Below are 15,240 nucleotides of genomic sequence, written 5' to 3'. Positions count from 1 at the left end.
TCCATTCATCTGCTAATGGGCATCTAGGTTGCTTCCATGTCCTGGCTATTATAAACAGTGCTGTGATGAACATTGGGGTACATGTGTCTCTTTCCCTTCTGGTTTCCTCCGTGTGTATGCCCAGCAGTGGGATTGCTGGATCATAAGGCAGTTCTATTTTCAGTTTTTTAAGGAATCTCCACACTGTTCTCCATAGTGGCTGTACTAGTTTGCATTCCCACCAACAGTGTAAGAGGGTTCCCTTTTCTCCACACCCTCTCCAGCATTTATTGCTTGTAGACTTTTGGATCGCAGCCATTCTGACTGGCATGAAATCGTACCTCATAGTGGTTTTGATTTGCATTTCTCTGATAATGAGTGATATCTACCTAAAGAAACTAAAGACCTATATATAGAAAACTATAAAACACTGGTGAAAGAAATCAAAGAGGACACTAATAGATGGAGAAATATACCATGTTCATGGATTGGAAGAATCAATATAGTGAAAATGAGTATACTACCCAAAGCAATTTATAGATTCAATGCAATCCCTATCAAGCTACCAACGGTATTCTTCACAGAGCTAGAACAAATAATTTCATACTTTGTATGGAAATACAAAAAACCTCGAATAGCCAAAGCTATCTTGAGAAAGAAGAATGGAACTGGAGGAATCAACCTACCTGACTTCAGGCTCTATTACAAAGCCACAGTTATCAAGACAGTATGGTACTGGCACAAAGACAGAAATATAGATCAATGGAACAAAATAGAAAGCCCAGAGATAAATCCACGCACATATGGACACCTTATCTTTGACAAAGGAGGCAAGAATATACAATGGATTAAAGACAATCTCTTTAACAAGTGGTGCTGGGAAAACTGGTCAACCACTTGTAAAAGAATGAAACTAGAACACTTTCTAACACCATACACAAAAATAAACTCAAAATGGATTAAAGATCTAAATGTAAGACCAGAAACTATAAAACTCCTAGAGGAGAACATAGGCAAAACACTCTCTGACATATATCACAGCAGGATCCTCTATGACCCACCTCCCAGAATATTGGAAATAAAAGCAAAAATAAACAAATGGGACCTAATTAAACTTAAAAGCTTCTGCACAACAAAGGAAACTATTAGCAAGGTGAAAAGGCAGCCTTCAGAATGGGAGAAAATAATAGCAAATGAAGCAACTGACAAACAACTAATCTCAAAAATATACAAGCAACTCCTACAGCTCAACTCCAGAAAAATAAATGACCCAGTCAAAAAATGGGCCAAAGAACTAAACAGACATTTCTCCAAAGAAGACATACAGATGGCTAACAAACACATGAAAAGGCTTCACCTTTTAAAAGGAGACTCTTCTTTAATCTTCTCAGCTTAGCAGGACTCCATTTGAGTTCCACCTTCCTACACTGCAGTGAGGAAATTCTCCCTAGGCAGATAACTAGATGATCATGGAACTTACTTACTAAGTCAGTCACGGCTATGATGTTTCCAGTAGTCACGTACAGATGTGAGAGCTAGACTTTAAAAAAGCCAGACAATTGATGCTTTTGAACTGTGTGCTGGAGAAGACTCTTGAGAGTCCCTTGTAAAGGAAGGAGATCAAACCAATCAATCTTAAAGGATGTGAACCCTGAATACTCTTTGGAAAGACTGATGTTAAAGCTGAAACTCCAGTCCTTTGGCTACCTGATGCAAACAGCTGACTCATTGGAAAAGACCCTGATGCTGGGAAAGATTGAAGGCATAAGGAAAAGAGGGTGACAGAGGATCAGATAGTTGGATGACATCACTGATTCAATGGACATGAATTTGGGCAAACTCGGGGAGATGGTGAGGGATAGGGAGGCCTCGTGTGCTGCAGTGCATGGGGTTGTGAAGAGTCGGACACAACTTGGCGACTGAACAACATTCTTTTCTCAGGAATCAAAGTCTTGTGTTGCTTTTCCAGTGTCTGAAAAAGGCTGTTCCATATGTTGGGTTTTTTTCCTTAACTCCAATTTTATAGTTGTACAACAGACAGGCTGACTTGTTCCAGTTGCTGGTATATCAGACATAATAATCTTTCTGATGAGGAAGGATGTTTTATTTTTACTGATGATTCTTACTTCCATTTTTCACAGGATTTAGTTTACCTTTGCTTTATATGGTAGCCTTTGTAAATGTTTCAAGATTTGAAATCAAAACTATAATAGTTGTCTGTTAATATTAGTATTGTATGCTATCACATCTGTTGTTAAATGTTACTTATGGTTTGTCTCTGTTGTTTCTACTACCTCAGCAAAGTCTTTGGTAAATAGCATTTAATAGAAATTACATTTGAATGCAAAAATACATTATTTTCTTCCCACAAACTTAAAATCAGTTTTCCATGAGTTTAAATTAGCAGTGCTAATGCTTTAACTGGGTGTTTTAACTCCGTTGCCTAGAAATTCTATTTGGAGAAAAGCTTATCTGGCTTTTTTCTGGATCTATGTTATGCCTAAGCTGCTATTATGTGCACATTTATACCGATGTTCTTTGTTATTTTTCTTTAGGATTCCAGACACTTGAATTTTCTGACAACAGAACAAGCTCTGGCTGATTTTGCAAAGTTAATCAGATACTTGCAAAGAACAATCCCAGGAGCTAGAAATCAACCTGTCATTGCCCTAGGGGGCTCTTATGGTGGCATGCTTGCAGCCTGGTTCAGGATGAAGTATCCTCATTTGGTGGTTGGGTAAATGCATTTATGTTGGATGTGAGCACTTTCTTAATGATTGGCAAAGCGAACATAGAGTGTTTTTTGGTGGGGGGGTGGCAGGGGGAAGGTAAAACATATTCTGTTGTACTGAGATTTCTGATTTCTATTTCACTAAGAGTTGTAGATATTTCTCACCACTCTTGTTCAGTATCAGTTTCAATTTTAAAACTTGAATTCTGTGAGTTACATTTTTTTCTTTTCTCTTTCTTTTGGTCTTCTTACCATTTAGAGCTCTTGCATCCTCTGCCCCCATCTGGCAGTTTAATGATCTGGTGCCTTGTGACATATTTATGAAGATTGTAACTACAGATTTTAGCCAAAGTGGCCCAAATTGTTCAGAGAGTATCCGCAGGTCCTGGGATGCCATTAATCGACTTGCAAAAAAGGGTAAGCTTTAATTAAGAGAGTGGAATCATGTTTTGGTTTTTTTTATACCTTTTAAGTGCTAAATCTAACACTTTCCACTTTTTCAGTAAACTTTTTATTTAAATATAACATACATGACTGAACGACTAATACTTTCTTTTATTTCACTTTACATATTTAAGTATAACATAGAAAAGTACACAAATCAAAATATACAGCTTGGTGAATTTTTGCAAAGTGAATACATAGTATATTCAGCATGCAGATCAGGAAATCCCTCTCCACCCCCACCCCCAAATCCCCTCTGGCACTTAGCAGATACTACCTCTGTGCTTATCAAACCAGTTGCTATCCTGAATTCTAGAACCATAAATTAACTTTGCTTACTCTTGAATTTTTTAATAATCGGAATTGCATAGTATGTATTTTTTGTCTCTGCTGTCTTTTACTCAACACTGTGAGATAAATCCATTTGTTTTATTTAGGTGTAGTTTATGCATTCTCCTTGCTCTATAGTATTTCATTTGTTTATTTAGAAATGACAGTGATTGAGAATACTAACTCTGGTAAGCCCCACGAAGATAGGCAACTTATCTATCATGAGATTAACCAGTTGTTCTAAAGATATTTTGTTGCATGTTGAAAAAGCCTTTTTGGAGAAACTGCATAGGAGACTGAGTTTTCTAAAACACAGGTGAAGGATAAATGATCTGTAAAACCCTTCTGTTGAGCAGTGCTTTTTAGATTCCAACAATGTGACTCTATTCTCAGGCCCTGGCTTGCGTTGGCTTTCTGAAGCCCTTCACTTGTGCACTCCGTTAACAAAATCGCAGGATGTTCAGCGTTTGAAAGACTGGATCTCTGAAACCTGGGTGAATGTGGCGATGGTGGACTACCCTTACGAGTCCAACTTTTTACAGCCTTTGCCTGCTTGGCCTGTCAAGGTAACAGGAAGATATCCTTCATCACTTTTAATAGCATACTTCTCTCTCTTCACCGGGCCTACCCCCTCCAACCCCTCCCCCAACGCCCCTCCCCCTGCCCCCGCACCCCCTCGCCCTGCCTCTCTCTCTTTTTTTTTTTGGTGCATTCTCTGACTTTCAGCATCAGAGGAAGTCCCAGTGACAAGGGGACTCTGAAATTAGTCGAATCTCAAACCTGGGTAGGAATCCTGGCTTTACTCAAACTTGGACGTGTTACCTAGCTCTTCTGAACTTGTTTCCTCATTTTAATAATGGAGATAAAATGCAGAGATTACAGAGTTGTATGAATTACAACTCTTAGAACTAAAAACTAACTCTTAGAAATAAACCAATAGTTGCTGTTAATAGAATAGTTACTGTGTGCCCAATTCTGTGCTGTATACTTCATACATAGAATTCGTATGTGTGAGTCACATAGAGCTATATGTAATACATGGTCAGCGTTTGATGAATGGCAGCTGCTATCGTGGTGCTGTGATTCAGTCAACTGCTAAATGTATTCTAAGTACTAGAGACCTCATAAAGGCTGCATACATATAGCAAGGTGGAGCACAAAGAGTGCTGACTCTGGATCCTTATCCAGAGCTACCCTCTACCAGCTGTGTGGTCTTTGGCAAGTCTCTCCTCTTCTTAGGCTTCCGTGTCTTCCTCTGTAGAATAGGATAATGATACTTACATTCTCAGTAGGGTTGTGCTGAGGATCAAATAAAATACTGGATGTGAAAACGCTCTGGAAAATTTAAAGAAACATTACACAATAAAATTTAAAGTTCTTTTCGTGCCAGAATTCTTTATTTTATGTATTCTTGTTAAGCATTCCTTTGTAAAGAGCATTCCTCATAGTTTTAGAAACAAAGGCTGGCCAACTTGATGGTTATTAAATTCAGAGAATATAACAGATTCTACAGCTAGAACAAGTGCTGTAAATGTGTAGAGAATTGGTAATGTAAGAACCAGATTTCAAAAGCAATTTTAATTTAGCTGTTCTTTTGAATTATTAAATGCCCACCTTGCTTAAAACTTTGTAACCCAAATGAACCAAGATCATTTGCTACTAGAGATATTTTTCTTCATCTAAAAAGTAGAATGGCCCATGGGTATCTTGCACACAGTGAGCCAGAGGTAAATGTGTATTTGAATTAAATTGAATTTTGACACTACAAAATTATTTTAAAGAGTAGATCTCTCTCACATGGTAAGAAAACCTAAATCAAAATAATGAGAAAAAACTAAATCTGAAACCATTAGTCTCCATAAATGTATAGGTGCTAATAACGTCTTATCTTTCTATATTATTTTATATTTATAAAGCACTTTCATATATACTATCTCATTTAATCCCCACAGTCAAGAGTTATAATTCCAGTTTTATGGAGAGGAAATTTAAGCTCTACAAAGAGGCAGTGGAAGTGGTTTTGAATGCGAGTCTACCGTTGTTCAGAGCCCAGATCTTCTCACGTATTGCATTGAACTATTAATGGAAAACTTGAGGGAAGAGTTGGGTAGATTGCTGCCCGCAGTGTGACAACTATCAGACTTAACTTTATACTCTGTGTACAGAGTGAGAATTATACTTAGATCTTTATGCCCATTTGGAGAATGAGTTGTCAGATGATAAAAACATATGGGGACTTCCTTTGTTATTTAGAATAGGGGTTGGCAAACTTTATCTGTAAAGGACTAGATAGTAAATATTTTAGGCTTTGTGAGCTGTATAGTTTCTGTGACAGCTACTCAGCTTTGTAGCTTTGGCAAGAAAGTGACTGTAGACAATATTTAAATGAATGAGGACGGCTATGTTCCAGCAGTATTTATAAAACAGGCAGTGGCTGGCTTTGGCCTGGGGCCTGTAGTTTGCTGACCCAGCTTAGGAAAAGTTCCAGAGGAATACATCTTTTTAATGTTCATTAATGATTTGGAACAGTAAACAGCCTAACTGGTTTTGTCTGTGCATCTTTAATATTCCTTTTGAGATATTTTGCTGTTGAATCTTAACTGTAAATATATAGTCTTGTCTTTTGTCTCTCCTAAGTAATCACTCAAAAGTGGTGGAGTATATCTCAAATATTTTGTCATGTGTTTTTGATTTAGCACAGTCTTTTTTATCTTTTGTGTACATATATATATTTTAAAAGTTTATTTTTAAGGCAAAGTAACTTTGTGCCTTTGCCTCATAATCACCTTTTACTTCATTTATCTAGGACTTGTTCTTGTCATTTCCTTAAGTTTTTTTTGTTTTTGTTTTGTTACCAACTTTATCCTTTCTTTTGACTTATTAAGGAACTCTTGATTGTTTATAAATCTATTTCCTGCTTGCATCCCACCAAAAGTAACCTCTCTTTGCCTCTTGCTTGAGAAACTTCCTTTGCCTCCATCTATCTCTAATTTTATCCTATCTGATTTCAGAATTTTTCCACTACATGTCTCCCTCCCAAGCTTTTAGTTTCAGATCACTTTCTTTCACTGTTCATTCTGTTTCTCCTTTCTTGACCCCCTCTCTGTTCTCCCAACCCCCTAATCCCTGGAACACTACCCAGTTGGAGACTGTTCTTTCACTTGGATAGTTCCATTTAGCCAGAACTCCTCCTCCCTCTGATACACTTCCTCCTTTTTAAAGGACTAACAAACAGCAGTCCTTTTCTGAGTCTGTAACTCAAGCTTAGGATGGTGAGATGATATGTAATAGTTATGAAAAAATGTAGGTGATTTCCAGTGCTACCTGGACTTGCACAGTTCTGAAGTATCCATATGGAGTGTCTGAATGCCATTTTCCACGTCAACTCAAGTATCATTGTTTCTAATTTATCTTTGAGCCATGCACACTCAGACTCCATTTGCTTTTGTTTACTGTTAACAGAAGCTGCAACATTCATGCAGAAATAATCACGGCCTTGGCCGATAGAACACAAGGAAGAGGAGAAAAGGGGAATAGAAAACCCCTCTGTCATTTGACTGCTCTGTCAGCATAAAAACTGCTAGCTCTCAGTTCTCAGTTTCAAGAGCAGTGGTAAAGGATATTATAGTTTGTTTATTTTGGAATCATTTTTCAGCTGATAACTCACCAAATCTTTTGGCTTAGCCTCCTGAGCATGCAGATAGATACAGTGAAATAATAAGATGGAAAATCTCTTCTGTTTGTCTTGGTGTTTGATAATGTATTCGACCTCTCTGGGTGGTTTAAGCGGTTTAGGTGCATTCTATGAAAAGGGAGCTTTTAATGACAAAACTAATGTGATTATCTGAGTGAGTGTGAGAGGGGTATTGAAGTCTTAGAGAAAGAAAATCTGTTAGAAAAGCTGAATGTATCTGCTTAATCCTTTCTCTAATGTGGATGGGCCGTACTCTCTGAGAAGAGATAGTTTTGTGTTTTTTTTTGACCTATCTTCTTTAAAAGCATTTCTTTGCCTTCTTTTTCTTTCTGTTATTCAAATGCTTATCTTCATAGGTAGAGGGACACTTAAAGCTTTTAAACAACTCATTATCTTTACTTTCTCTGGTGTACGTGGCGTTATATTTGGGTTAAGAGCTGATCAGTTTGGAACTGACATTACAGTGTTCTACTTCTCAATGATTTCTACACTATTTAAAACAGAATTATTAAAATGGACCTCTTATGCTCTTGTCATGTTTTCTTCCTGAATGTTCACATTTGTTCTAGGAAATAGAAAGTGAATTAAATCTGTCCATTTCTTAAACCTCGTTTTACTCTACTGCTTTACAGTTTTCTTTTTACTATTTCTTAATAAAAAGTTTTTTATAATTTTATATTGCCACAGAATCCCTTCTCTAAGTTTTTACCTAAAACAAATGAACTTAGAAAACTGTAACGTAAGAATTAAAAAAATATTAAAAAAAAAAAAAGCATGAGGCTGCAGGTATGTTTAGATACCGTTTTTGTTGTTACTTGACTCTTAAACTGTGACTTCAGAGTCAAGTGTGTGTAGTGTAGTGGTTACACATGGTATCTTCAGAGTGTTCTGCATTTGAATCCCAGTTCTGTTACTTTCTGGTTGTATGACTTCGCAGAAGTTTCTTAACCTCTCTCTGCTTTGGTTTCCTCATCAGCAAAACGGGGATAAAGAACTATAATGTTTATTAGAGTCGGTATGAGGATTTAATAGGACCTGCTGTATGGTATGGAGAAGGCAATGGCACCCCACTCCAGTACTCTTGCCTGGAAAATCCCATGGATGGAGGAGCCTGGTAGGTTGCAGTCCATGGGGTCGCTAGGAGTTGGACATGACTGAGCGACTTCACTTTCACTTTTCACTTTCATGCATTGGAGAAGGAAATGGCAACCCACTCCAGTGTTCTTGCCTGGGACAAGAATCCCAGGGACAGTGGAACCTGATGGACTGCCGTCTTTGGGGTCACACAGAGTCGGACATGACTGAAGCGACTTAGCAGCAGTAGCAGCAGCAGCTGTATGGTAAGCACTACATTGATGCTAGTTATATGCATATGATTGTTACTATATAATATATATATACATATCAAGAAGACATTGATGTACCAAGGGTTTGTAGCCAGATTCTGGGTTCAGAACCCGTATTCACTGTTTTTAATTTGTGTATCTGTAGTCAGACCTCTCTGAGCTTAATTCCTTTTCTGTGAAATGGGGATGGTTATTATGTTTTTCCCTGGGTCACTGTAGGGAAAACACCTGAATTCAAGGAATAGTTAATAGTTTTACTAGCAGATTCAGCCCCAGCTTTTCCCATTTCAGTGGATTTATGGTCTAAGTAGGAATGCTATGCCATATGTAGAAATTGTTTAGAAAGCATTGTTTGTGTCTACAAAATAAATAAAGAGTATAATTAATTAATTAAGTTGTTCAGTCATGTCCAACTCTTTGCGGCCCCATGAACCACAGCATGCCAGGTCTCCCTGTCCATCACCAACTCCTGGAGTCCATCCAAACCCATGTCCATTGAGTCGGTGATGGCATCCAACCATCTCATCCTCTGTCGTCTCCTTCTCTTCCTGCCCTCAATCTTTCCAAGCATCAGGGTCTTTTCAAATGAGTCAGCTCTTCTCATCAGGTGGCCAAAATACTAGAGTTTAAGCTTCAACATCAGTTTTTCCAATGAACCCTCGGGACTGATCTCCTTTAGGATGGACTGGTTGGATCTCCTTGCAGTCCAAGGGACTCTCTCAAGAGTCTTCTCCAACACCAGAGTTTAAAAGCATCAATTTTTCTGCTTCATAATGCAGGGGCTATCTCAATGCTGAGTATTTTGAATAGAAGTGGTTGGCAGAGAATTTTTCTTTGATTAGATCACAGTCCCTAAGTAAATAATTAATAGACCAAGTCATATGGGTAATAATTGCAAATTTCAGGCTTAAGCTGAAATATTATATGAGATTGAACCAAATATGCCAATATTTGTGTTTGACTTATAAGCATGACAATTTCATATGATTCAGCTTAACATTTACATAGGTATTTTATGCATCTTATAGGAGTTTAACAAAAGTTTATGAATACTTCTTTTGAATTACTAGTTTTTGAATAAACATGGGAATGGTGCTGAGGTTTTGCTAATATACGTGTTTTGGGGAAAATTTTATTCACTTGGCTACCCCAAAATTCTTAATGGAATACAGTCTTCCCTTAGTATTCATGGTATCTTCAGGGGATTGGTACCAGGAGCCCATGTTGCTACAAAAATCCATGGATGCTCAAGTCCCTTATATAAAATGGCATAGCACAGTCAGTGGGCTTCCCTGGTAAAGAATCCACCTGCTGATGCAGGAGCCATGGGTTCAATCCCTGGGTTAGGAAGATCCTCTGGAGAAGGAAACCCACCCCAGTATTCTTGCTTGGGAAATCCCACGGACAGAGGATCCTGGTGGGCTACAGTCCATGGGGTCGCAGAAGAGTTGAACACAACTTAGCAACTAAACAACAGGAAGTAGGGTTAGTGGGCCTCTTTATCCATGGGTTTCCCATCAGTGGATTCGGCCAGCCTTAGATGGAAATTTCCATCCATGGATACCAAACTTGTGGATATGGAGGGCTGACTGTATATTTATTCAGAAAAATCTTTATAAATGGATTTAAACTGTGTTAAAAAATCCACTGTGTTAAATCCACTCAGTTTAAACCTGTGTTTTTCAAGGGTCAGCTGTACATAGAGATATGTTAGGAAGTGTGTCTTTTAAGCTAGGATGATGCTTAGACTCATAGAATCTTTGTGTTAGAAAGGAAATTTAGAAACACCCAAAATAATCAAATTATCTTATTTCAATTATTTTTTGTTTGGCCACACTGTGTGGCTTATGGGATTTTAGTTCCCTGATCCGGGATGGAACTCAGGGCCCCAGTAGTGAGAGTGCTGAGTCCTAACCCCTGGACCACCAGGGAATTTGTGGCAAACATATTTTAAGTGATATTTTTCAGGCCTTCTATCTAGCCTTGCTAAGTGCTAAGTACTTCAGTCATGTACTGTTCTTTGTGACCCTGTGGATGTAGCCCACCAGGATCCTCTGTCCATGGGATTTTCCAGGCAAGAATACTGGAGTGGGTTGCCATTTCCTTATCCAGGGTATCTTCCCTAACCAGGGATTAAACCCGTGTCAATTATGTCTCCTGCTTTGGCAGACAGATTCTTTACCACTAGCGCCATCAATCTATGGCAAACAAATTTTAAGTGGTATTTTCCAGGCCTTCTATCTAGCATACTGGTAGCATTATAAATTGATACTTCCTTTCTATAGGGTACTTTGACATGTAGCAAAAGACTTAAAAATGTTTATTTCTTTCAAGCCAGTAATTCCTCTAAGAATTTATCTCAAGAAAACAAGGGTAGATAGATAGATAGATGGATTTAGCCCCAAGAATATTTATTATAGCCTTACTTGTAATAATAAAAGATTGGGATGATACAAATTACCAATTTGTCCTCAACTCCCCATGCTGATTTCTGCCTTCTGAATTTTCTCATGTTGGTCATTGTCCTTATTAGAGTGTGGTGCTCAGAACTGGACACAGTACTCCAAGGGTGCTCTGACCTCACCGAGGACAGTGGGCCCAGGATTGCCCTTAGTCTGGACATGGAATTTCTATCAGCAGAGGCCAAGTTTCTGATCATGATGTTCTCTCTGTGTAAGTGGGGCTGCCAAAACCCAAGTATTGTCAGCTGGTGCCGGTCTCCAGCCATGCTTGTGTCTTTTAGGGAGTGACAGTAACTGCTGTTTGCAGAGATGGCTATTCATGGAGACGCCTTTTCTTTGCCTGACAGAGGCCCAGTGTTCTTGCTCTGAGAGGGGATCTGATGCCAGCATGTGAGTCACACTCACTTGTTACTGTTCTCTTCAAGAGTTTTAGGCCACTTGTTCCTGCACATCAGCACCCCCTTCTCCTTCTGCGCAGCTTGCATTGTCATCCTGCCTCATCTGCTGTGCCATGCTTGAACATAATTCTCTTCTCTGCATTCCATGGGTCTGCTCTGGAGTCTTGTGCTGCATTTTGAAAGAGCTAAGTCCACTGGGGGAATCCACATGCAGGAAAGAATGATGATCTTTGCTATGCATGATCTATAGCATGGCAGTAGATAGTTTAATAATTCTATGATTAGTTCTTAATTTTCATATATTTTTGAGAATTTCTGATTGGCTTATGTCTCAGGAACATTGAGAAAAGGGCTATACAATTAGGTATTTTTGACTTACCTTGAATGATTGAGAGTTGTCAGAATAGTAAAACACTCTTTTGCTTGTTTTTTCAGCTTTCATTTCCTTATTGCTTTAGGCTTGATAAGTTTGTGAATCTTAATTTCTGACTTTCTCACATTCAGCATTTCCAAAAACTTATTGAGAATAATCACATTCTATCTCGCTTTTGGAAGTCACGTTGCAGTTGAGCATGTTAAAGGCTCTGAGAAATCCTGTAGTTAAGAATACTGTTCACATTTGCTGCTACAACATTTCCTAAAATTATTTGACTATAAAATCTTTTTTCACAAAGTATCATTTAACATTCCATAGACATATTGTTGTGCCAAATAAATTTGGGGAGAGTATTAAAATTTCCCTGTAATTCATTTTTTCTGTCTTTTCAAGTTTCCCTTTTTCTCAGGAAGGCATTGCTGGAAGCTGGTCCTAGGCAGAACTGTGATGAGAGATCAGCTTTGCTTGCGACTCTCATCTCCTTTTCCAGTGATCACCTTTCCTGTCTGTGGGAGCATGTCCCTAGATGAGGCCTTTTTGCTCCTGCTGCCCAGAATTTCTCTCTGAAGTGGGGTAACTGGGTTCTTTTTTGCCTGGCTCCAACTTCTCTGGACCAGTCTCTTTTTTGTCAGAACTTGCCTCTTTGTATGTATCTTTTCTATATGAAATGAGAGGGGATCAGATCACTGAATACATGTCAAGATGTTAATAGAGGATACAAGCTTAATGTATTTTTTTTGCCATTGGGGTATTTGCAGTTTTACAAAGGGATGCCTTCTAAGCTGCATAATAGATAAGATGTATGTTTTACAACCAGAGAGACCTGGGGTTGAAGGAATCTAAGTTCTACCATTTACTAACTAGATGACCTTGAATAAAGTGATTTAACCTAAGAATCAGTTTGTTCATGTGAACTAGTAGACAAATATATATATCTAGTGAGGTTGTTGGAGGATTAAATGATGTAATATTTGTAAACCCAGTAATCAATAATTAGTAGCTATTGCTGTTGTTGCTATTGTCTCTATTTCAGCTGATTCTGTTGCCTATGATTTTTCCCCAACATTTTATTGTGAAAATGTAACTAACATTTTGTCCATTTTGTAATGGACATGAACTTGAGCAAACTTCAGGAGATGGTGAGGGACAGGGAGGCCTGGCGTGCTGCAGACCATGGGGTCGTGAAGAGTTGGACATGACTGGGCTACTGTACAACAACAACAACAACAATATTGTTTTTGCTATATTGTATTTGCTTATAATATATATATTCACTTATCCACCCCTCTATCTATCCTTCCTTCTATCTTATTTTTTAAATTCATTCAGAGTATGTTGTAGACATCAGTACACTTCTTCCTAAATACTGTGATGTGATTTTTCTTTAAATTTTATTTTATTTTAAACTTTACAATATTGTATTAGTTTTGCCAAATATAGAAATGAATCCACCACAGGTATACCCGCGTTCCCCATCCTGAATCCTCCTCCCTCCTCCCTCCCCTCCCCTCCCTCTGGGTCGTCCCAGTGCACCAGCCCCAAGCATCCAGTACCGTGCATTGAACCTGGACTGGCGACTCGTTTCATACATGATATTATACGTGTTTCAATGCTATTCTCCCAAATCTCCCCACCCTCTCCCTCTCCCACAGAGTCCATAAGACTGATCTATACATCAGTGTCTCTCTTGCTGTCTCGTACACAGGGTTATTGTTACCATCTTTCTAAATTCCATATATATGTGTTAGTATACTGTATTGGTGTTTTTCTTTTTTTAAATTTAATTTATTAAAACTAAACAAACAAACAAAAAACCAGTTCATTAATTTCTCTCTGCTGCTGCCCTCCTCCTGTCTCTGGCAGCCATTAATCTGTTCTCTTTATTTATTAGCATAGATTTTTAAATTAAAAGGATTTTTTTTAGATTCTACAAATGAGAGAGCTTACAATATTTGTCTTTGTTTGACTGATTGCACTTCACGTAATGCCCTTAAAGTTTATCCATGTTGTCACAAATGACAAGATTTCATTCTTTTTTAATGGCATAATAATGTTCCATTGTATATATGTACCGTATCTCCTTTATTTATTCATGCACTGATGAACTCTTAGATTGTTTCCATATCTTGGAAAATCATTGCCAAGACCTATGTCACTGTAAATAATGCTACAATGAACATGGAGATGCATATATCTTTTTAGATTAGTGTTTTTCTTTTCTTTGGGTAAATACCCGGAAGTGGGATTGCTGGATTATATGGCAATTCTAAATTTTTGAGGAACCTCCATACTGTTTTCCATAGTGATGTATCAGTTTACATTCCTACCAACAGTGCCCAAGGATTCCCTTTTCTCCACATCCTTGCCAACACTTGTTACTATTTTTCCTTTTGATAATAGCCATTCTTAAAGATGTGAGGTGATATCTCATTGTACTCTTGATTTGCATTTTCCTTTCAATTAAAGATGTGGAGCATCTTTTTATATACTTGTTGGCCATCTGTATGTCTTCTTTGGAAAAGTGTCTGTTCAGATCTTCTGCCCATTTTTTAATCGGATTTTTTTTGTTTTTTGGCTGTTGAGCTGAGTTCTTACATATTTTGGATGTTAGCCCCTTATCAGATGTATGATTTGCAGATATTTTCTCCCATTCAGTAGGTTGACTTTTCATTTGTTGATGGTTCCCTTTGCTATGCAGGAGCCTTTCAGTTTGATGTAATCCCACTTGTTTAGTTTTGCTTTTGCTGCTATTGCTTTTGGTGTCAGATTTTAAAAATCATTGCTAAGATCTATGTCAAGGAGCTTACTACCTATGGTTTTTTCCTGTGAATTTTATGGTTTCAGGTCTTACATTCAAGTCATTCAACTTGAGTTAATTTTTGTGTCTGGTATAAAATAAACATCCAGTTTCATTGTTTTGCATGTGGCTGTGCAGTGTTCCCAATACCATTTATTAAGAGACTGTTTTTCCCCCATTGTATATCTTGACTTCTTTGTCATAAGTTAATTGATCATATATGCATTGGTTTATTTCTGGTTTCTCTATGCTGTGTCTTTGTTTTTATGCCAATACCATATTGTTTTAATTAAAATAGCTTTGTAATATAGTTTGAAATCAGAGAGTGTGATGCCTCTGACATTTCTCTTTCTCAAGATTGCTTTATCCACTTGGGGTCTTTTATGGTTCCACACAAATTTTTAAATTTTATTTCTGTGAAAAAGCCATTGGAATTTTGGTAGGGATAGCATTGAATCTGTATATTGCTTTGTGTATGGATATTTTAACAATATTAATTCTTCCAGTCCATGAGCATGAAATATATTTTCATTTATCTTCATTTTTTTCATTAATGTCTTGTATATAAAAAAAATTTTGGTTGCACTCTGTGGCATGTGAGACCTTAGTTCTCTGACCGGGGATCAAACCTTTGTCCCCGCATTGGAAGGTGGAGTCTTAATCACTGGACTACCAGGGAAGTC

The 15,240-nt window shown here is 37.8% G+C and overlaps 1 protein-coding gene across 8 annotated transcripts in view; it reads left to right on the top strand.

Annotated features, from left to right (window-relative positions):
* The window catches only part of PRCP (prolylcarboxypeptidase), an 86,232-nt gene that overhangs the window by 53,260 nt on the left and 17,732 nt on the right, over positions 1 to 15,240 (top strand). For all 8 annotated transcript variants that reach the window (XR_015157871.1, XR_015157870.1, XM_086384561.1 and 5 more), the window contains 3 exons: positions 2,535 to 2,716; positions 2,970 to 3,127; positions 3,878 to 4,050. Coding sequence is in view for 6 of the 8 variants with exons in the window: in XM_086384561.1 (XP_086240687.1) it covers positions 2,535 to 2,716; positions 2,970 to 3,127; positions 3,878 to 4,050 (513 nt within the window). In the remaining 2 variants the exon portion in view is untranslated. The remainder of the gene's footprint in view (positions 1 to 2,534; positions 2,717 to 2,969; positions 3,128 to 3,877; positions 4,051 to 15,240) is intronic.

Source organism: Bos grunniens, chromosome 29 (assembly GCF_055505025.1).
Source record: "Bos grunniens cultivar Pamir isolate PY7600 chromosome 29, Bosgru_T2T1.0, whole genome shotgun sequence".
NCBI classification, from domain to species: Eukaryota; Metazoa; Chordata; class Mammalia; order Artiodactyla; family Bovidae; genus Bos; species Bos grunniens.
Note: the sequence above shows the minus strand (reverse complement) of the source record. Positions and strands in the feature narration are given on the sequence as shown.